General features: G+C 42.8%; 1 protein-coding gene across 4 annotated transcripts in view; it reads right to left on the minus strand.

Moving 5' to 3' along the window:
• Window positions 1-24,219, minus strand: part of LOC138249824 (disks large homolog 2) — a 3,298,389-nt gene that overhangs the window by 87,428 nt on the left and 3,186,742 nt on the right. For all 4 annotated transcript variants that reach the window (XM_069203950.1, XM_069203947.1, XM_069203948.1 and 1 more), the window contains one exon: window positions 17,772-17,873. In XM_069203950.1, the coding sequence (XP_069060051.1) occupies window positions 17,772-17,873 (102 nt within the window). The remainder of the gene's footprint in view (window positions 1-17,771; window positions 17,874-24,219) is intronic.

Consider the following 24,219-nt stretch of genomic DNA (forward strand, 5'->3'; position numbering starts at 1 on the left):
TGATCTCCATGTGACATAGGAAGAAGGTGTAGGTGCCTCGCAGGAGGTCTTTGATACCCCTGAGACCTCCACAGTGAACAGGGGGCAAGCCAACAAGCCCTTGGAGACGACATTTGAGACTACCACACAGCAGTAGGCAGTCTGTTTAGGCCAGCCATGATGCAGGAAGTGTGTGCGGTTCCTTCCAAGGGCAGAGAATACTCCGGTATGCAGCAGATTCCTCTGGCAGTGTGCACCACGCAGTCCAGGATCTCTGGTCCCACATCCCTGCAAGTATATCACTAGTTTGCTGCAGTGGGGCACCAGTAGCTATACTATAGTGTGCCTTTGAAGTTGGGGGTGGTTCAGAGGGTTCCTCTTTGAACCACAGATGCCTCCCCTAAATTTTAGTCCTGTCTGTCATGGGGCCATGGAATGTAGATCTTAATCTCTAGTGGGGCCATGATCTGGCCCGAGAGGCCAAGTGTCAAAACCTCTCCCTCCAATCTATCCAGCCAGGCCTCCTAATGGCAGAGGGCTGTTGTTCCAGTTGTGTGCCCAAGGTTTAAAGATGTCGCTGGGGAATGCACAGATGTGCTCCCCAGCCACCACTGTGGAATAGATTTGAACTTAAAAAGGCACACAACGTGTTTCAGAGCAGAGAAATGCCCAATTTCTAGAAGTGGCATTTCTCAGAGATTATTGAGAAAACCACTTATTTAGCATAGGAAAGGGTTTGTCAGGACGATTTCAATGATAAGAAACATTTTGAGGCTGCTCCACTGTGATCCACTATTGCAGTTAGGAGGAAGGGCAAACTTTCCCCATGTTAACCTATGGACAGAGTAATCCTTGTTGGGAGTGAAAACACAAATGGGTATTCTTCACTCCCTGGGCAAATAGGCCCCAGTGCATACACAAGCCTGCAGGGGCAGGCTAAACACAAGTTTAAGAACACCCAAAAGTGCAAGCACGCCTACACAGTCCTGCTGTGACTGGCTCAGTACATATTAAAACCTCTTGTGCAAGTGTGCACACACTGGCCTACAGTGGCAGGCTCGGTATGTGTTAACACTATTGTGCAAGTGTGCACACACTGGCCTACGGTGGCAGGCTCAGTACATGTTAAAACACATTGTGCAAGTGTGCACACACAAGCCCCTTCCTAACACATGCAGGAAGGGCGTGCGCGCTTCCCCACTGTACCTACAGTAGGAAAAGTGCACGGGCCCTAAGGCAACCAAAAGAGAATCAGCAAAACCTAGAGGAAAAAGCAAAAAAGTTTGGGGAAACACTACCCTAGCATGTCTGGTCTAACAACATCATATTGAGGGTGATGAGAAAAGTCATACATTTTTGGGTGTTTACTGTGTAGCCAATCAACTACACATTATGGGAATTTATAACTATTTACTTGAGTCAAGAAATATAAAGGTCTATATACGTGCATTGCATTTGACTTTCAACATGACCCACATATATATATGTAATTGACATAGATATTTAGGGCCAGATTTAAGAAAAGTGGTGCTCCAATACATTAGCGCCACTTTTCTTGTGGCCCCTTGCGTCCCCCTATCGCCACCATGTGTGCGCCGTATTAAAAATACGACGCACCATGGCACAGGGTAGGGTACAATAGCGCCAGAATTTCTGATGTTAATTGATGTACTGTTCAGGACCCTCAACAGTACATAGGGGCCCATTGAAAACAATTGCATGCCTGCTTTTAATGCCTGTTCTGAGCAGGTGTTAAAAGTGCCAAAAAATGACGCTAAGACATCTCTAAGATTTCTTTGCGCCATTTTTTCAGCCCCCCCATAATGGGGGAACGCCCCCTTTGCATACGTTATGCATGGCACATGCGTAATGTAGAACAAAGGGTTACAAAGTGACGCAATCCATGCAGTGCACCACTTTGCAAATTTAGCACAGGGAAAAGGACACCTTAGTGTAAAAAAATGACACTAAGGTGGCGCTAAAATTGCGCTAGGCCCTCTTAAATCTGGGCCTTAGTCTGTCGTTCATAACTCTGCATGTTTAAACTTTTCACATTGCAGAACATCTGTATGTGTGAATTTGGAAAACTGGTGATTCATCAATCCTAAATATTGATGAATCATAAATATTTCTATTTTCTTTTCGCATCACTTGGAAACATTTTTCCATGTGAGGGTTTCCCACCCTCTCACATGTTCCTGCATTTTCTTCACCATTTACACCTGGAAGAATAATGTGCAAATTTAGAAGCATAAAACAGATATCAGCTTGTCGAATTACAGAATTAAAATATCGTCGTGTTTCCAGAATGACAAACAAAAATGTAAATAATATTCAGTAAAACCTCAATATACATAAAATTGCTTCCTGAATACAGATTGTTGATATACAAAATTTCTGACTGGAGTTTAGTACGCTGTGGGTTGATGGGCCCATTCCAAGCAAATAGGTGCGGGACAGCACTGCAAATGCTTCTGAACGCCAACTAAGTTAAGACTGTGCTAAAGCAGTGTGCCTGGTACCGACGTTTATTCACTCTTCAATAAGCACAAAACCTCGCTTCCCGACTAATTGCAGGACCTCCGAGCATGAAACATGCTAGGCCTATCCTGGATAAACTACTCTGGTTACCGATCACACAAAGTATTCACTTCAAAGTCTTACACTCGGCGCCTGAGGCACTTTTGTGTTGACGCGCCTCATTTTATCACAAGGGCCATTCAGAATTATTGCCCGAACAAAACAATCCGCTCCTTGCTGGGCTATTACTGAAAGTACCTGCAGTACCTAGAAACAGGCTGGTTTCTCCTGTTCTCCTAAGCTATAGAATTCTCTAACTTTGCAAGTGGCATCTGACGTCTCCCGATTAGATTGAGGTGTGGTGTGAAATCATTTGTAATTCTTGATTGATCTTCAGATGTACTCCTATTCTATGTGGCTACAGGCTCCCGGTGTTAGTGTGCATTATAAATACAACAAGACATAAATCCCTGGTGAGTGAGTCTATTCATGTTTACCCCACAGATCAGTACTGACCCCCCACACTCTCAAAGCTCGGCTTCATTTAGAAAGAGCTGTAGGCCTGGCTGTTCACTTCCTCTATCGGTTTATAATTCTGTTGTCCATCACATTTCGTCTTCAAGGGCTGGATGACCCACCTTTAGCGTCCCAGTGGAGAACCCCCTGACATATTTACATATTCCTGCTGAGTTCACATAGGTAGTTTTGGTGAAAGTGCTCCTTACAAAGTGTAAATGTTATCCGGCCAATATTTGTCTCTGTCAAGCAGCATTTATTTCTATTGCTATAGGCTGGTTAATCTTTCCACCCACAAGTGTGGGAGAATTAACACTTACGCCAAGGTAGTGGGAAAAATGTAATCTGTGCAGTATTCTGCCAGACCATGGAACTTTCTCCATCAAGTAATTTCTATGAAAATAGCAGAAATGATTTTCGTGATAAAATAGAAAACAGAAACCCCACTAATGCTTGTCACTGCTGATGCGAAGCCTCAAATGTTTCATGGCAGTTGTTCAGACTGAGTGACTGATGTGAATTCTAAATAGGGTGGCAATACCACAATAGGTGACCGCCAGAATATTGGAGGAAAAAACTGTCACTTTTGAGGCCAAGCTAAATGTTGCAGAATTCAGAAACACTAGTAAACATTCACATCCTCCTGAGATATTTGAGATTCCACATTTTCCCAGTCATTTGGAGACTGAACTCAGCTTTGAGGCCTAAACTGGGTTGCCAGTATTATCCAGCGAGAGGTAAGAACGACACTGCCATAGATTGAAAGGAAACATCACAAAAGCATCACCAGTGCATTAATTAATTCTATTCTAAACTGGACTGTGCTAATGGTATAATTAGTTGGTTTATTAAGAACCAAGTAGCATAGTAGTCGAAGCAGAGCACAGCAGCGAGATCGGTCATCAGTGTAAGGTAATGGTAGTGCTTCATCAGGGCTAAAATCACCACACTGGTTAGCGGTGAATAATTGGGCCATCCTTAAAGTTGCATGACTACTTTTAAAGTGCATCAAAATAACTGTCCCAGTCTACCAGTCGGAAGAATGTTGCATCCTGGCCTGCTCAGAATCTCCAATCAATCAGTTTTCGGCATCTACATGTCACCTTGAATAAAGTACCAATGTAAGGGAATCCGGCGACTTGCTGTTGTTGCTCCGGGGTTCTGGTACTCTGTGAGTCAGAGTAAAATGACCCCGCAAGCCTTCCTGAAGACAAACTCGTTAGATGCTATCACAGCATGTTGTCCTCGGATGTGCTCTTTGTTGGTAGTACACATAAGAATACTCTTTTAATAATCCTAGTATCAAGAAACGGTTAAGTTTGTGGATTGTGTTTTGTAAATACAATAAGATAAATAAATAAAAAAGTGTGCAGAAGCGTTCCATTTTAGGCATCCTCTAAATCAAGTCCTACATCTACCACTGAGCCATGCAGCAGCCTTTTCAGGACAAGGGGGCTCGGGTGTTACTGTTGAGCCCGGCTAAGCTGAAGTTCGTTCTTCAGGACAGGCCACATTTCTTCACCTCAGAAATCAAAGCTAAAGAATTTCTCGATAGTTTAAATTTAGGGTAGTTTGATCTGTGAAGGTACAACGGGGATGAATTTTGATGATGACTGTTGATGGATTATTGCTGACAAGTTTCACAAATGCTTGTATTTTGAGACTGGCTCCCCCTTGGCATTTGGTCAGTCTACCAAAGTGCTGTGTGGCCACATCAGCAAATGAGCTGTCCTGGTTAACATTTTATGCTTTTGCAAACTGAGTAGGAAACCCGTGTCACAATTCATTGACATTTTCATTCTCGTTTTAACTATGTGCTGCGTTTATTGTGTTTTTGCCCTCACCATTGTCATCCTACACAAGGTAACATTATTATAAGCTACAGTTCCAATTAGTTTCAATAACGTTAATTTGCTATTAGCATAATATATCCTTGGCACTTTGGTGTTCTGAGCCAGATTTCAGCTCCAGCTTGCAGCCTTGCTCCACTGAAGAAAGATTTCAACATCCGGCAATTTTGTAAGGCTGGAAGTACCTCTTGATTAGAAAGAAAAACACCATTTACTTGCGAGCGAGCCAGCATTACGCGGTGCTGAGCTCCTATTCTACCATAGTTTTCACTTTCCCTCTGTTTTTCATGGAGTGGTTTTTGTTTTACTATTTGCTGCTGGTACGTTCCATATTTTGATGTCATGGTGCTCACGGCATTTATCTCTCGACTACTTGGTTTGGAAATTTTAGTTTCTTTATTTCTCAACTGTATTTTTGTTTTGATTTGTTACAAATGTACCACGTAAATTTCTCGGGAGAATTCCTTGCTGCTTGAATAAAACGACCACGTGTGAACCAAGTAATCCTCACTCTAGTCAGTTTAACTTTTAAGAGTTGGACCATTTTGGGCTTCGTGGGAGCTCTGTCACAGCTGCATTGGCGACTGTGGCCTCATAGCTTATCAATGACGTTTCCTGCTTTGGCATTTCCAGAACCCTCAACAGCAATAATAATTGCAATTCTTGTTTTAGATCTCCCTCAAATATCACTGAGCGGTACTCAATGTTAAATAGTAAGTGAAGTTTAAATTAAAAAGAAGTGCCAGTCATAAAATTAATAATGGTATATAATTTCTAATAATAACTTGCAAAAGGGTAATATTCTGTGAATGAATGACTTCCACGTTCTGCACCAGCTTTCAAGTGCCAAGAAGATTCTGAGACACCACATTTCAAGGCGAACATTGTTGGATTTATAGTCAAATTATTTATAGTAAAGTTACTTTCCGGAGCTGGCCCATTGGAACTGGAATTTGGAGGTCCAGAGAGCCCATAAGTTTCAGTTTAAACAACAGGCTCGGCATTTGCAGGGCATTGACAATCCACAGGCAATTTTGGTTTTCTTTAGGAGCTTCTTACTCAAAAAGGCGGTCTTTGAACTTGCTTGCCCAGACAAGAAAATCACTCATGACAGATGCTCATTTTTGTTACACGCTGTTAGACCTGACAGCCTTGGGATGGTCTTCCCTCAATTGTTTGCCCACCTCATTCCATTTTTCTGATTTCGTTTTTGCTGGATTTAGGACTCTGTACACTTTACCACTGCTGACCAGTGCTAAAATGCATATTTAATTTACTTGTAAGTCTCTAGCAAAGTTCACCATATGTGCCCAGGGCCTGTAAATGAAATGCTACTAGTGGTCCTGCAGCACTGATTGTGCCACCCACATAAGTAGCCCCCTTAACCATGTCTCAGGCCTGCCATTGCAAGGCCTATGTGTGCAGTTTCACTGCCTCTTCAACTTAGCATTTAAAACCCTTTGACAACCCCTAAACCCCCTTTTTATTTGATATGTCACCCCTAAGGTAGGCCCTGTGTGACCAACAGGGCAGGCTGCATTGTATCTAAAAGGCAGGACATGTACTTGTACGTTTTAACTGTCCTGTTAGTGAAAAACTCCCAAAGTCGTTTTTTACTATTTTGAAGCCTGCTCCTCTCATAGGCCAGCATTGGGAATTATCTTATATACTGGTATATGGTAATTTCTGATTTGAAAGGAGTAGCATTGTCATGTTTGATATGGTTGGAGGGGTAGTGAGAAATCCTGTTTACTGGTAAAGTTGGATTTAACGTTACTATTTTAGAAAATAGGCATTTCCCTAATCTTACTGCTCTCTGTGCCTTATAGCCTGTCTCCAATCCATGTCTGGTCTGTGCTGGGTGACAGCTCCCCTTGTGCATTCCATCCAGGCAGCAATAAACACAGGAAACCCACCTATCCCTTACACTTCAAAGGCTAGTGGCCTGACCCCACACAAGGGAATTATAACCCCCTACAGATCTCCAGGCAGACAAGACTGGGCTGAAAGGGGAACTGGTGCACTTCAAAACCACTGTTCGAAGTCTTCTCCTCTTCAAAGACACATTTGGGTATAAGTACTGGGGCTCTGCCCCTCTCAAATCACAAACTTCTGGACCTACAACTGGACTCTGTCAGAAGGACTACTGTGCTGCCCAAAGGACTCAACTAGACTGTTTTTCTGGAAGGACTGCTTTTCTGCTTGTTGTCCTGCTGCCTGCTGCTCCCTGACTGTGCTGGAAGGACTCTGCCTTCCCACCACAGATGATCTCCAAGGACATGTTAGCTTGCCTCCTGTTCCCAAGTCTCAGAGACATCAAAGACTTGATCCATCTGCACCTGGAGTCTACAAGCTGTGATCCTGCCATGCATTGGAAGTGGGCCTAAGGTGCTCTACCTTCGGTAGTGTTCATTGAAACTTCTGCAAAGCCTTGCAGCACAGCTTCTCGGATCCTACGCTGGACGTCGCAAAACCTTGCAAAGCAATGTTGCGCAGACTGCGCATCAGGATTTAAGGTGCTGTGTCCGGCGGGCCAAAGTGGATCCCTGTGCTGGCCTGCGCTCCACCACAGTCTCCTGTACTTGTGACTTTGTCCTGGTCCAGTGTGACCAGATAACCACAGTTGGCGCTTTGCATGTCTTTGCGCTATTCACCTAAATCTTTACAATTGCATAACTCATGATCTACATATTGGATTTTTGTCATCTGGGTCTTGTTTTATTTATAAAATAATAATATAATTTTCTAACCTGGTGTGGAGTTATTTTGTGGTGCTTTCAATGTGTTACTGTATGAGTTAGTGCACAAATACTTTACACATTGCCTTCTAAGTTAAACCTGTCTGCTTTGTGCCAAGCTACCGGAGGATTAGCACAGAATAATCTAGGTTGTGTGGTGAGTTACCCTGACTAGGATTGTGGTTCCTACTTGGACAGGGTGCAAACCTCTGCCAACTAGAGACCCAATTTCTAACAGACCTTGGTGGTGGAGTGCAACGGTGGTGGTGGTAAGGTAGATGGTACAGCCCTTTCAGGACAAGGGGGCTCAACTATTTCTTTTGAGCCCAGCTAAGCTGAAGCTCATTGTTCAGAAAAGCACACATTTCTTCACCTCAGAAACCAAAGCTAAAGAATGTCTCAGTAGTTTAAATGTATGGTAGTTTGATCTGTGAAGGTACAACGTACATGAATTTTGATGATGACGGTTGATGGATTATTGCTGACAAGATTAAAAAATGCTAATGTGTAGAGATTGGCTTCCCCTTGGCTAGGAATCTTTGATTTATTCACGGTGTGGAGATGGAGTCGGCAGGCTACCGGGCTAAAAGGGAAGATTTTGTTGGATAATTTTATAATGAGTCAGATACAGGGAGGAGGGCATCTCACTATCCACGGACCTGGTTGGTCCAATTGCCCTTAGAAGTTGGGTGGGGGAGGGACGGCGGTTGGGTTGTGAGGAGTGCTGGGAGGGGCAGAGCACTGGATTTCAGTACAGCAGACAAAAGCAATGTTTTGGATTCACAGCAATCAGTATGAGTGTTGATTTGTTGTGTCTTTGAGAGTTGGACAAGGAAGATTGCTGGTTTGGGTTTTATGTTAGCATATTAGATGGTGTGTCTGGCTTAGTTGAAAGCTGTCTGGAATGGCAGATAGTAATCTTCGTATCTGCACAATCAATGTTTGTGGCCTGAAATGAGAGGGGCAAAGCGGCACTTGGCTTGAGGCCAATGAAACCAGATGTAATATGTATTCAGGAGACGCACATTCCTTGTGGCAAGAGGGGACTCTTTGCTGATCTGGGGTTCTCACTTTTAGGCTGCACGTGACAGGGCTCAACATCCAGGGGAGTAGTGATTCTTGCCAATAAGTCTAACTGTTTGGTGATTCAGAGCTCTACTGATAAATTGGCTAGGGGGGTTATTTTGTAATGTTGGTTGGAGGGAGGGAGGTTTACGCTATGCTCAATTTATGGGTCCAATTTAGACAACGCTGAGGTTCTTAACTTCTTAAACATTTCACTACAAATCTGACCTCCTCTTATTTTATGTGGGGATTTTAATATACATCTGGAAGTCAAAAAGGATCTATCTGGAACCCAAGCGTACACTGGCAGTAAACCATTAGTATAGAGGGCATGTCTGTGGGTGGTCTATGATTACGGGCTGGTAGATATTTAGGACGAACATAAAACCCCAGACCATGGGCATACATGTTTCTCCTTTCCGCATAATAAGTCAGTACATCTGAATATTTTTTTTGTTTTCACCATACTTAGCACGCAGGCTCCAATTGAGAAATTTCCCAGGGACCGCTCTGATCATAATCCACTGATATTGGGAGTCCTGGTCACAGACTTTGTAAGGCCACGGCCTAACTGGACCTTTGATCGGAAGCTTTTGCTCAGTACAGATTACGTAGCCCGTATGGGTCAATGGATAAGTGAGTTTTCAGTAATCAAGTAAGGGTACAGCCACAGAAACAGTGGTCTGAGACACTCTAAAGGCCAGAATCAGAGGCAAACCTTTAAACTATTCCTTACATTAGCATAATCAAAGATGTAGCAAGATTCAAGAGCTCTATAAGGACCTTTCAGCGCTAGACGAGCATCAGACTAAGTTAGTGGTTGGAAAACTTGATAGCACTGATGTCTAATAACTGATTGTTGTATTGAAAGCTAGAATTATGCAGCGTTTTTGTAAGGAGATTGCTGCTAAATTCCATAACTACATGTTAGAATGTTACAAACTTGGGGAAAATGTTGGTCGCTTACTTGCATTGTGCATTATACAAAAGTATGTTGAAAGAGGGAAATAAGCCATACAGGAGTCCCAAGGACGTAATTTGACTCGCCCGCTGGAATAATCAGGGTTTTTAGGGCATTCTATGAGAAACTGTGTCCAGAAGGCACTGTTTCTCACTATGCTGGGTATGATAAGTGTGATTGATAAAACTCGACTTGATCCAGAAGATCGAACTGCCTTGGAGGCACCAATATCATCATATAAGGAACTGAGAGAAACAATCAACTCATTAGCCTTGGGGAAAGCCACATGGCCAGAAAACTTACCGCTGGAGATTTATAAGGGATTCTTTCATAAACTTTGGCAGGATATGCTTTTAATTTCTTGAGAGCTGAGGCTGGGGAGATCCCTCCCTCCAGGGAGTTAACTAATATTATAGTATTTAGGAAAAAAACAAATCCCCTTTAAATACAGGTTAGTATAGACCAATTTTCCTAATACATTGTGATTCTAAAATATACACAAAGGTAATGGCAAAATGATTAGGTAAAGATATCTCCATTTTGGTATTGCGTCAACGACATGGTTTTATTGCAGGGTAGGGACCGGTGGATCACCATAGATGGGCAATTGCTTTGTTCGATATTGCAAAAGCAACTAAAACAGAAATGGGCCTGGTGCTGTTAGATGCTGAGAAAGCATTTCACCGGGTGCCATGGGGGTTATCTGTGGGCTGTCCTTAAGCAGCAGGGATTTGGCCTTGGATTTCTTAAGGCCATCAAAGCACTGTATCAAGTCGCTAGTGCAAGACTACAAATTATGGGAATTGAATCAGAAAGAATTTTGATTACTAGAGGGACACAACAAGGGTGCCCATGGTCACCCTTACTATTTGCCCTTTATATCAATCCCTTTATTACTCTTAGAGTGGAACTCACGGATCTGCCCTGTATTTAACGTGGGCGAACCAGGTTAAATACAAGGTGTTGACTTATGCAGACGGCATAACAGGGGCTACCCCAGACCCCACAATGGTGCTGGCAGAAATATAGAAGGAAGGAGAATCATTTGGGGTGTTTTCCAATCATAGACTCAATGTGGAGAAGACACAGGTTATTGCCACTAAGGGAATGGCCCTTAAGGATTCTCGGCTAGTGGAGGAAGCGACATACTTGGGTGTACGGATTCTGCTGGGTACCTTAGGACAGGAACATATGAGAATCATTTATTTACACCTCTCATTGGTGGGGAGGTGTAACATTTTGAAAATGACAATTTTACCAATGTTGCTATACTTGTTCAGGGCCATTCGTTTGGAAATCAGCAAGTTTTGGCTGACTAAATTTGGAGGTTTGTGGTTTAGCTTTCTATGGGAATTTAAGAAGTCCAGAAGGGCTTCTGAATTTATGGTATTCCCTAAAGATTGCATGGGATGGGCTTTCTCCACCTTACATTTTACTACTGGTCCTGCATGTTGCAGCATATGGGTACTCTGATTATGGACAACACATATGATCTAAGCTCAGCAGAAGCTTCACCAATCTATGAGCTAATTAGGGGACTGAGCTTAAGAGATGGCTTAGGAAAAACATTGAGCTCAGTTACTACAAGTAGATAACATTTAAGACTTTATGAGGGCCATATAGACTAGGGTGACAGATCAAGAGGATAGGTGGCATCACAAAATTCAACTATTACTCACCTCTTTAGGGCTCACTGGCCTTACCTGCTGTGTTTCAAGATACAATAGGCAGAAGGTGTGCACAAAATGGTATTACAGTGCTGGGTGATCTTTTTGAGGCGGGGCAGCTGCATTCTTTTGGTGAGCTTCAAGAAATTTATGGTCTGACCAGGGCCCATTTTTTAAAATGTCTTCAGATTTGAGATTTTGTCAATAAGCTGAATAAGAATCAACTCTCAACTGGATGTGTCTCTCTAGTGGATGCTACTAATAAAGGGACCAGAATTGGCACAATCTGTTGTTTGCTATTACAAGAGCTGCCTGATGATTTGAAGTCCCAAAATTCGAAGTGGGAAGTTAGACTTGGGACAGAAAGACTGTTTCTTCGGGAACCATTAGACGTTGGTAGGACATAATTTTTGAGAACTGGGTTAAAGAGTCAACATTTTAAGACCATATTTGATATTTTTTTATACCTTGGCTAAGATGTATCCATGGGGTAGGAAATTTGGTAATAGTTGTTATTGATGTCGGGCTGATCAAGCCAAAATTGCTCATATGTTTTTTTCATGTCCTGCTTTGGCCTCTTTTTTATGGGATATTGGTACCTTCAGTGAAGTGGTGATTGGGATTGGGGAACAGGTTCAAATCATTCCCTTGATGATGTTACTAGGGGTGGTAAAAGAATCTCCTGGTACTGGGTCCTTGGACAAAAAACTGTATTTTTCATTTATCTCCATGACAGTTGCGCTATTGTGTATTGCATCTGGCTGGTTAAATTCGGAGCCCCAACATCTGCAGAGTGGAGGTCTAAAACGCTGGCAAAATACAGTCTGGAAATTAATCTGTGTGAGTGTAATGGCAGAAGGCACAGAGATGGGGGTTTAGGGTCTGGTTAATCATCACTAAGTGGATGGAGAGTGTGAACTAACGTTAAGCAGGAGGGTGATCCCGGCAGCTAGGGGCAGATCTGGATGGTCTGATCTAGATTTAATCCGAGCCCCAATTTCTGTGGACTCATAGGGCTCTTTATGCCATCTGCTACTACATCCATTTATGGGGGTCAGCGGTGTTTTTAATTCTGAATCGAGAAATCTATGCTTTGAATGATGGTGCTGGACCTGGCCCTTTTTGCAGGGTCATCCCCAAATGTTTGCCTTCCTCCTCCTATGTTTTCTGACCTCTTTTTGCTGGCTCTATGACTGAGCACTTTATCACTGCTGATCAGTGCTAAAGTGCAGGTGTTCTCACTTCTAAAGTTGGTATGATTGGCTTACACCTAATTGGCACATTCAATTTACCTGTAAGTCCCTTGTAAACTGGTATCTCTCTGCCCAGGACCTGTAAATTAAATGCTACTAGTGGGCCTGTCGCACAGCTTGCGCCACCCACAGAAGTAGCCTTTCAAACCTGTTGCAGGCATGCTAGGTCAGGGCCTGCTTTCACAGTTTACTGCCACAGGGACCTGGCATCTAAATTTACTTGCCTGGCCTGCAATTCCCCTTTTCCTACATATAAGTCCCCCCTAAGGTAGGCCCTAGCTAGCCCTATGGGCAGGGTGCTATTTATGTAGAAGGCAGGACATGTGCCTAGTAGTTTGGCCATTCCTGGTAGTGACAAACAGCCTATTTGGTTTCTCACTGCTGTGAGTGCTGTCTTGCTCATAGGGTTGCATTGGAAATGCCCTGCCTTATGTCAAGGGGGTACTGTCTGATCTTTGAAGGGTAGCGTAGGCATGTTTGGTATGGTTGTAATGGTAGTGAGAAATGCTGCTTACTGGTGTAGGTGGATTTGTTATTACCATTATAGAAATTCCACTTCTAGAAAGTGGGCATTTCTCTGTACTTATGACTCTGGTGTGTTGCAGCTTGACTCCAGTCCACGTCTGGGGAAGAGTGACAGCTGGGCTTTGTGCATACTTTTCAGACAGCCTGCACACAAGAAGGGTGGCGGTGTCACCAAGGTGCATCTGCATATTGAATGGTCTTCCTGGGCTGAGAGGAGGAGAGGCGGGGCACACCTGTATTTGTAAAGGCTGTGCCCTGGCCTCACACAAAGGGCTCCTTTGCCCCCACTGATGTCTGGAGACTGTGCTTGAGAAGAGAGGGGACGCTCCTAGAACCAGTTGGAACTGGTTGGAACCTCTTCCCCCACTTTTTGTGAAAGCGTGTGCAAAACTGAGTATAAGTACTGGGGGTTTTCCCCATGTTAGAGGGACACTGATGGATTGAACTGGACATTGAATGCTGCTGGAAGGACTCGCCAGGCACTGCTGCTGTTGTGCTGACCTGTGACCTGCTAGGTCCCTGAGAAGGACTGCCACTGCCTACTGTGACCCCTTGTGCTGGCCTGATTGCTGGGTCCTGCAGCCCTGTGGCACTCCACAAACTACCCCCATGGGCTGGGTGGTGTGCCTCCCTGTTTGTGCCCTTGTAATTCCCTATAAAGCGCACAATGAGCGCTTTTACAATCCTTTTTCCAGCTCCGGGGAGAGCGATGTATGCTACTTTTACTTTTGGAGAGTGTAAAGAGCGTCTCACTTTGCTCTCCTAGGTCTACCAGTGACGACGGGAGCAGGAGCGCCACATGTGTGGAGACTCATTTGTGGTCCCCCCTCTCCTGCTGAGAAGGACAGATGCAGAGGTGCCCGGGGCAGCGCGAACCAAGCTTGCACTACTTTGTGCCGCCGGGGCACAAGCAGCGGGTGCTGACCGGCAACTGATGGTCGGCTCTACGCTGGAGGCCTAGGAAGGTCTCCCCGCTTGGACAAGAGCTGCAGTTGTTGCCCCTGCACTGGGGCATACACCCAGGATCACTTCTCCATGATGAAGGAGTTGGGGTTGCCTCTCAGGTGGCTGTGTGGCTCCTCGACGGATAAGGGAACCTCGATGGAGGCCCCGCCCAGCTGGGATATTACTTGTTAGAGGCGGCCCCCATGAGAGGAGTGGGGTAGCCTCCCTTTAAGGTGCAGCATGGCGGATTCACGGCACCCCCACATCCCTTTTGCCGGGTTACCTTGGAAAGCCCCAGAGAAGTAGGGCAGGGAGTGAGAGAGCTGCCGGGCTGCAGGCACGAGGGCGGCTGCTGGGTGATTTAGTTTCTCCCTTGGTGTTGAGAGACGGGCCAGCCAGGAGCCGTCATCCCCTACTCCACAGTCACGACGCTGCATTTCTTGTGGTAGTGGCCCCCCATAAGGGAAGTGGGGTCATTACCCTGGATATTATGAAAGTACCGTATTGATGGTAATAAGAGCCCTGGAGCTCCGGTGCTTCATGTGTGAGGCTGGGGCTTATCACCCTGCATGTAATATAAGTGCAGGTGCATGTCTTGAGCATCTCTAGAAATATGGTGATTATGAAATAGGCATTTTTGGGGATAATGATGATCTGCCATATGGGAATGTTTCATGCTATGCATAATTTCAGTGATGATACCTGGGCATTTAGGATATGTGTTTTACTATGACATGTGCCTTGTGGTGATAATAATGACAACCTGACTACTGCTTATGTTGCAGAATAACCAGTAACCTGTGTGTTTTGAGTGACTACTGCTGGCTTTTGCAGAGTACTAGTAACTGTGTAATGTTCTGACAACTGCTTGTGTAGCAGGGTATTACTGACATCTTGTGTTTGGTCTAATGACATTGTGTACAATACAGTTTACTTTTATAGAACTTGGTGCTGTGTTTCTTTTGTGGTGTATGTAGTGTGTCACGTGTGTAGTGTGTGTTGTGCAATCGCTTTACACATTGCCTCTGGGATAGGCCTGACTGCTCGTACCAAGCTACCAAAGGGTGAGCAGGGGATATGCTGGGTCTGTAACTCCCTCGCCCTGACTAGAGTGGATGGGTTCTGCCTGGCTTAGGCGCATGACCTAGCCCAGTGGTTCCCAACCTGTGGTCCTGGGACCCCTTGGGGTCTGCAAAGCCTCCTCAGGGGTTCTGCGACTGCTTGGAGAATTAAACAACATTAACAGATTAGGTCCTCAGCTTTCAGTAATGACTAAGTGGGGGGGTCCCGGATTCCATTAATGATTCAGTGGGGGTCCTTGGGTTCCAGTAATAATAAAGTGGGGGTATACAGAAGTCAAAAGGTTGGGAACCACTGCCCTAGCCAACAAGAAACCCCATTTCTAAAAGAAGGGTATTATGGATCGAATCTAGGAGCTCCTTGTTAAGCTATGCATCAACATGATGGAAGAATGCCCTATGCCTTCTTTTGGAAAGACAGGATTTGAGAGTTTGCCTATTTAGTTGTTTAACTTATCGATGGTCTTCCCATGCACCAGCACTTTATTTTGTGGGTCGTCAGCTGAGGCATTGGGGAGCTCTCAGTACTTGCATTTGCACTTTTATTGCTAGTTGCACTATGCAAGTACTGTAAGGGCTATATGATATGATAACCGTCTCGTCTTGTTTTGCTCACTGACTTGTTCAATCTGCTGCTGGCCATGCGTTTGCACTTTTTCTGTTGCTATTTGAGCTATTGCAGCTTTGTACGCCATGTGGTTCATGAAGGTTTAATGGAACAATCTCTCTGATTCCGCCTTGTTTTGCACACTATCAAATATAGATTAACTTAGTATTGTATGTTTTTGTCTGCTTTCAATGATTTGTGCATTGTATTTTGTCCTTTTTTCTTTTTGTTATAATGCAAATTATTATTAATAATAATAATAATAATAATAATAACAATAATACGTATTAGATGCCCGCACCTATCAATGTGTATGGAATGCCCACAAACTGTAAGGCACCGATAGGGAAACTCGGTCACAGAAACATTTATTTTGAAACAAGTACTTCTTTTAATTTGCACTTCCTAGTTACTTTACCAACGATGTACTTTACAAAGCATTGATTATGCCCTTCAGCATTTGGTCTTACAGTTTGTGAAACCGGTCTTTATTTTTGTTATATTTTTATTTGTCTGTGTAGGATACTAACCCAAGGATGGTGTCCATTATTGTTTCTGAAATAAAGTGTCTTTCTTTCGTGGTGATTTATGTTTACTCGGCATATGTTATTATTTCCTTCATGTTTTATCCTAATGTTTTTCAGTTATGTTGCTTTTCCCAGTAAAGGATTTGTATGCCATATGCTTTTTTAAAAATCTTTCCCTAGGCTTATGTTTGCATATATTACCACATGCATCTTTCGCACTGACTTAGCCGTAAAAATATTCATCCACTCCAGGAATCCATCTGCCAGACTGTAGTCTGTTTTTCTCTCGTCTTTTTTTAGCTTGGCTTAATCAGTAGAGCAGCCCTCAGAGAACATGTGCCTAGGTATTGTGTTTAATACAACAACTATACACTAAAAAAGGGACCGACCTTCAAAATTTATCTTCAAACATTACCAGCTTCTTCTCTAAGACCATAGTGGTTTTGCCTGAAGACTTCTACTGGCCACTACTGGCCCGAGAATTGTTTTATCTGCCCCATAAAGAATCCGCATGGACTCAAATAACCCACAATTTGCCAAAGTAGTACCGGGAGCGTCAGACAGGTATTTCTCATTGGTTATTTTGTTTTACTTGCATGAGACTGGCCAAAAGCTGAAGGCATTTCTAAGAAAAACCTAGTAACAAGGATTATACAATTTAACACTTCATAAAAACAATATGCAATGTGGTTTGAATTGAGCATTCACCAGCCTAGGACATTTTGGAAAAAAAACAACACTCACTTTTAAGGCTATTATTCGCATTTTATGTCCCCCTGCATCAGCCTAGAATCACGACTCTATGCAGGGCAGGCCTACCATATTGTAGATTGACTTAGGCAAGCTTAACAGGCCTCACTCTACAGCAGATGGTAAAACACAGGCGTCCAGGAACCAAATAAACTGGGGTTAAATTGGGGCACATGGAATTACCTACATCTCAGCTAATCTTATCATCAGACTCCGTTACCTTCTTTTCCATAGGGAAATGCACGCCTCCCCTGTCCTCTCAGTTTTCACTAGCTTACTCAGGGTTGGATCTTTTATCATCAAATGGTCAAAGGATAAGCTTGTTCTTAAATATGTCTTTAGATCAGTGTTTTTCATACAGCTGGCAATAGCTGATGTCCAGATGTTGGGCCTTTGTTGTGTTCCTGACGGGACACTACAGTTGTTGTTTCCTATCATTTATTTAAGACATTTTTTCCACTCTGTCAATTTTCACTTCACGCTATTTTTAAAGGGAGAAACGTTTTGCAAATAGCTTAAAACAACTTTTGTAGTCGTACATGAACTTCCAAATTAAATCTTATGGTTTGATGTCAGCAATGTTCACTTTTTTATCTTCAACTATAAGCTTTGCTTCTGAAATGTGGAACAAACCAGCGAGAATGTGCGGCTATGGATATTTGTAATCGGTGTGGTCCTGGCAGCCATTTCATGGAGATATGCTAGCAATGTCCATGGTGGTCCAATGCCATCTATCACAGAGTAGCTAATAACATTCATTCACAAGTGTAAAAAGGAAGCAGTACTTACGGGGCACACATGATCCAAACTTATCGGGGAATTCTGATATCAAATCATCATTGATTCGATCTTTCATTGGGCCCAGAATGATAACAGGTCTCGTGTAATGGACTGGAAGACAGAAAGAAACAATTGGAAACAAACATCATGGTGCAAAAAAGTGAGATCAACAGCATTTTAACATCGTCTGGATTCTAACAAAGGACCCCAAATGAACATGTTTAGTGAAACTATACACAAATTGTTAATGCTTTGGTTGCTAAGAATATTCACCTCAGTTATAGAAACATTGTAGTAGCACAAAAAGGTAATTTAGCCAGTTGTTCAATAATAAATATTAACAACGAACAGAATCCTAAATCTGCTTCTGATTTCTAAACACGTGTGGTAGTATTTTCTTTTAAAGATATGTCCAGAGATTTTGTTCTTGAAAGGGCTCCCCATTGCTAATGCACTGATGGCTGTTTTAATGATATTGCGCACATAAAATCAAGTTTTACTATAGCACTTCATATTCTTTTTTATTAGGAGGGCACTGTTGGAATGTTTGGGGACAACAGGCTCGTAATACACAGTGACCTAAGCATTTGTCACCTATCAAGAGTACACACTTACTAAAGGCATACCAATATTTGCATGTATGTTTACCAAATCTATATCTAAATCAATACACCTATATCCAGATTTAGATTTATAATTATAACATTTTATTCACTGGAAAAAAAACTTAATTGAAGTTCAGATAAGGTTGTGGCGGAGCAGTTGGACTTTATTCACCAAAGAAACTTTGTTAAAAATAAGCTGCGTTTTACCTGCTCATTGAATATCAATGTATGCTTACAAAACTGAGATGCACAGTGAAAATACTACAGTTAAAGTGAAGTCAAGGTTACAAAACAAAACCAAAATCCCTCAGAAAGTGACAAGCTATGGTTATTTATGCAAACCATAACACACGCCCCGACATGCAGTGTTCATCATGACCTCATGCACGATCTCACCAATTACATCTCAAATGGCATAATTGATGGCATCACTGATTACATCACTGATAACTCACATGTGACACCATGATGTCATTAAAGACATTACTGTTGTGGACAATGTTTCAAAAAACGGTACTGGGATAAATACTACCATAAGAATGTCTATTTTAAAGCACCATTGTAGAGCTTTTTTCTCACACCGCCCACTAGAACTACACTACATGTAAGTATTGTCGATGTACATTCTATGCGCTACATTGGATGGTGAATTTTTTTTTTATTTCACACACATCAATCAACCATATACTGTGGTCAGCTTAGACAGGTGGCTTCAAAAACATACCCCACCAATTCAGACTCTGACCACCAATTAGACATAACTACTACACATTAGCACACTATTCCCTCTATGCTGGCTGTGTTCACTCTAGGTGCAGCCTTTCCTAGCTCCCATTCAAGCTAAGTAGCACTGCCATTGGCTTAGCAGGTGAATCACACAAGACACATTTAGTGGTTATACATTACCTCAAATCCTATTGCCTGCAAAAAATCGATTAAGCTCTATCTCTATCTGGTGTGAACTTCAAATACATCTCGATCATTTTGACTATGTCCCCACATCTAGGACATACACGGTATAGTTGTATGAGGTGTACTGTACCATGTGCAGTGGGAGGGAGCCACAGGGCCTGGCCTCTGGCCTATATCCAACTATGTGTGCCCAACCTCCACTGAACATGGCTCTCGCCTGTGTGCAGCCTGAAGCCCTGATTACGATATATAATTCTATCACGCCAACTGAAATTTCACAGTTATCGGAATTATGTCCACATCCATTGTTGGACTAAACTATGATGAGGAAAAAGGTGAGATGTGGAGTGTGAAGCACTGCATCTTCCACAAAGCACCAGCTGATGGTTTTTAATCCTAAATGTATACCCTCTGTCTACCAATGCATTCTCTTATGACTAGTGTTTATTGCACTGTATAGTAAATCAAAACACAAATGTTTAAATACACAGTCTCAATAAAGCTTTTTACCATTTCCTTTCTTAAAGTACCAGGCAAAGCTTACTCTCACACAAAGGGAAGTCCTTGCCAACCATCATGGATAGATAAGTTGCAATTGTCATTGTATCACATACAACTTTTGCCTAGGGTTAAAATGCAAAATGTGTTTTGGTCTAAGTGACTGATCTAAATGCAGACTAGATTGTTGTGCTACAGAATATCTAGGTTAGGCTTTGTGGCCTCATTCACCCTTAGTAAATGTGGCTTAATCATGCAAATAGGTGGCTTTAATTCTGCCATACTACGTAAATACTCAACTTATCCTTTGAAACAAGCTGTATTTTTTTGTGTCCATGTGAAAACAAATGGGCAGAAAAACATACACTGCAAAAGCATAATACATCAACATAGATTCATACTATTTGACAAGAACAACAAATAACGAGTCTAAACCTGAGACAACAACAAGAACATGGGCAGATTGAAACCTCAACTTTCACCAAATGACAAGCCACACAGATTCACCCTAATGACCTCATCGCCATGGAACACAAAGCAAAGAAAACCACAATGGCTTAGTACTGGCTATTTCTAGTGAATAAAGTGAAACAAATCCTCCCAGAAAGTGATTTCAGAACTTTTGGTAAAGTCCTCATACACTTGCGTCTGGATGGTGGCAACATCCTGCTCCAAGGCCTCCCACTCAAACTCCACCCTGGCGCCCATTATACTACATACTACTACACACACAGTCTCCACCCTGCTCCCATTATTGGTATCCTACAAATTGCAACACACACGCACACATTCTGTCTCTCTCCCGCTCTTTCTCTGCCTCACGGAAAAAAACAACGGTTTGAGGGGCGATATACTTAGGTGACAATAAACAAACAAAACGCCTGGAATTCACCATTTATAGTTATTACAGGTAACCATAAGTCATAACCTAAAGAAATTATAACTTGCACACCCACCATGAACAGTGTTGTCATCAATTATGTCAGTTCAGATGTTGCCGAGATGTTGTCTATGATGTCACAGAACATTAGAACATGTCATGAGTAATGTAACATGGGAGGCAATTAGCAGTGCACTATGAGGGTGGCATGAAAATAAAAAGTTTTTAAGCCTACATTTCTTAAAAACTAATAAATTAATTTACACCAAACCACACAAATCATACTCTCTGGGTCAAGATTATCTTTCTGCCAAATTCGGTGTCGTTCGTTCAGTTCTCTGCTAATTCCCCACAAATTACGGCACTCATGACATCTTTGATAACCTCACTAATAACATCAATGTAATATTTGCAATTACGTTTTTGAAGAAAAAAATGTGCATGTCGGGGGGTGCGAGTTATAGTTACTTTAGGGCTTGAGTTATAGTTACCTGAGATAACCCTAACTACAATAGGTGAATTGCTATGGTTTCCTAAATTTAAAATGTGAGCCCAACTATAACGTCCCTGTAATCTTTGTTTTTTAAGTGAATATATATATGTATACTTATATATATATATATATATATATATATCAGCAACCTAACCCCAGCACAACAAGGCACGCTCTGACCAGTCACGTATTTTGAAAAAGTAGATTTATTCCAAGTCAGGTTTCCTCCGACGCATTTCGGCAGCAGCCTTAATCATGGGTCCATGACTTGGTATAAATCTACTTTTGCAAAATACAGGACTGGTTTGAGGGTGCCCTGTTGTATTGTAGTTAGTGTTGCTGATATTTGGGCTTGCCGGAGCCCACTCAGGCCTCTGTATTGTAGCCACGAAACTCTGGTTTTGTGGCATATAAATATATATTCACAATAAAAACCAAAAGTTACAAGGATGTTATAGTTAGGTTCTGTATTCACTTGCAAAAAAACAGAGAAATTCAGCAGTTAGAGTTATTTCAAGTAAGGGCGCAAGTTATAGTTACCTTAGGCTCGAGTTATAGTTACTTAAAACAACTCTAGCTATAACTGCTGAATTTCTCTGGTTTTGTGCAAATAAATTCAGAACCTAATTATAATGTCCCTGTAACCTTTGTTTTTTTAAGTGAATTTCTAAGTTTTTTTTAAATTCTATTTCCTAATTATAACTTCCGTGTAACCTTTGTTTTTTTCAGTGAATTTCTATGTTTTTTTAACGCAAAGTCATTTTAATTACTATATGTTAATCCAACCACCTCCACACAAGCCTGTGACAAGTCCCTGCGGCCTACTCCCCTAACCACCCAACCCCATGCTGCGCATGGCCTTTGGCTATGCGCAGTAGGAGTTTACTACAGAGCCTGTCTCTCTGGGTGTGAGAATAGGTGTGAAAAGGTGTCTTTGGGTGTGAGAGTGGCTGTGAGTGTGTCTGTCTGGGTGTGCGAGTGGGTGTGAGAGGGTTTATGTGGGTGTGAGAGTGGATGTGAGAGTGTGTGATTGCGCTCCAATAGATAAAAGCTGCATTCACCTCCACAAAGGATTTCAGATTGTTTTTAGATATGGAACTGCAGTGTAAACACACTTGGTTTGCCTTCGCCAGGCCCAAGAGTTAGGATAATTTGTCCTTCCAGAAGTGGAGCTTCAAATGGGGCACCTGCTACATTTATATTTTTAAGTGCTTCCTGCTGAGGTTTAATTTCATGGCAGTAAGGGAAGCTCACCTGTTCGTTTATCCAACAAGAGTCAACGGTTTTGCACAAAATGTCTATCCAACTGGAGCACTTTCCACTGGTTAGTTAGTAAGTGCCTGGTTGTTGGTTGAATGTCTGCTCTAGGGGTAGCAGTGCAACCCTCCCCTTCCCAGGCTTCCCTCGGCTCCTGGGACCCCATACCCCAGGACCCGGACTTCATTAAATGGAGGAGGGCGGCCAGTCACCCCCCTCCCATGGGTGATTTCGGCAACGGGGACGCCATCCTCAGGGGCCTGGAGTTATAATCTGTTTTTGTAGGGGTGGGCTGCACAGTTCCCCACCCCTGGCTGATTTTGACCCCAGGGACCCCATCCTCAGGGCCGTGTATGGCTCCAAAAGGGGTTGGGGGTGGCACGGCCCCACCCCAATGTTTAAAGTTACCCCAGAGATTATTTCAATTCAGCCCTGGGAAGGTGGGACCCACCAAGGCTTTGGGGGACATTCAGCCACCCCTTACTTGCAATTAAATGTCCGGGCAAGGTGGTGGTCCCTGTGTGTCCCCAAACATACTATTGAATTAAAGCCCCAGGAGGTGGAGGTCCCCGTTGGCATAAACAACCCTAGGAGGGGGCCAGTTCGCACCACTCCTTTATTTTTTACATGCCAGTGGGACCTGGCCCAACTAGGGGCTTTTTTAAAACAAGCACAGGATACCAACCTTGGTTTTCTTTCAAATTGTTTATGCAAATTTGCAGCACAATGTTTTTTTTTTAAGGTGCTTTTTTGCACTGACGGGGACCCTCTGGGACCCTAGCACCAGATTTAAGTGGTCAGGGTGTGCCTACCCTAGCCCCTTCTCTTTTTTTCACTCTTTTTCTGGGACTCAACTGAAGCTGAGTACCAAGATGGCTGCCAAAACTTCCTAGTTTAAGTTTTGGCTGCCAATCAGAGCAATGCAGATCTCTGCACAAGCTCTTATTATTCGCAAAGTCATTGGGAAGGATCTGCAGCCCTAGATACACAAATTTGGATTTCCTTTCATTTCTTGTAAACTTCGGAACAGATATACACCAAATAAAGAAAAGCGCAATCTGCATACTGAAAGCTACCTTTCTGCCACATTTCGTATAATTCTGTCCAGCAGTTCGGGCTGTAGTCGTATCCAAAACTCCTGTGGGAATTAACATGGGAAACACATGTTTTTTAACCCCTCTTTTTCTTGGCCCCTCTTGATGGACCACCCCAAAACTTCCCATGCACACCAAGAATCACCGGCATACTTTCTTTGGGAAAATTTCATGAAAATTCGTAAAACTGTGCCAGAGATAAAGGCAAGTCAAAAAATGCGTTTTCTATGGAAACATGGTCCTAACTATAACTACTCGTGCACATGTATGTACAAATATTGTATCACTGAGATATTTGAAGTGTACACAACAGGCAAGCACCAGCTACTATATTTTGAATGTCATTATTGTACCCGGCTGCTCATCAGCAATACTTTGCAAACTAAGGGAGGAGTTTCAGGTACAGAGAACTGATTCTGGAATTGCTTCTTTATAGCTTTCTTCTATTGAGATCAGCTTTTTTCATTTGTTCAGCACCAGTAGAAATTCATATTTTCACAGTAAACATTTTGGAGGCCAGACATTTTCTATCGTGTTTTTTATATCCACACCAATGTCCTGCCCTGACTAATAATTCACCCGCTGAGAGGTTGTCTTGACAACAGAGTCAGCAGCATACCTCTGTCCTGCCATCCCATTAGGAAGTCTTAAATAATACTTGTAGCCCATTGCTTTGCAAGGATAAGTAAATACGTGTATAAGGCTGGATAGCGCAACA

The sequence above is a fragment of the Pleurodeles waltl genome, chromosome 8, assembly GCF_031143425.1.
Source record: "Pleurodeles waltl isolate 20211129_DDA chromosome 8, aPleWal1.hap1.20221129, whole genome shotgun sequence".
NCBI lineage: Eukaryota > Metazoa > Chordata > Amphibia > Caudata > Salamandridae > Pleurodeles > Pleurodeles waltl.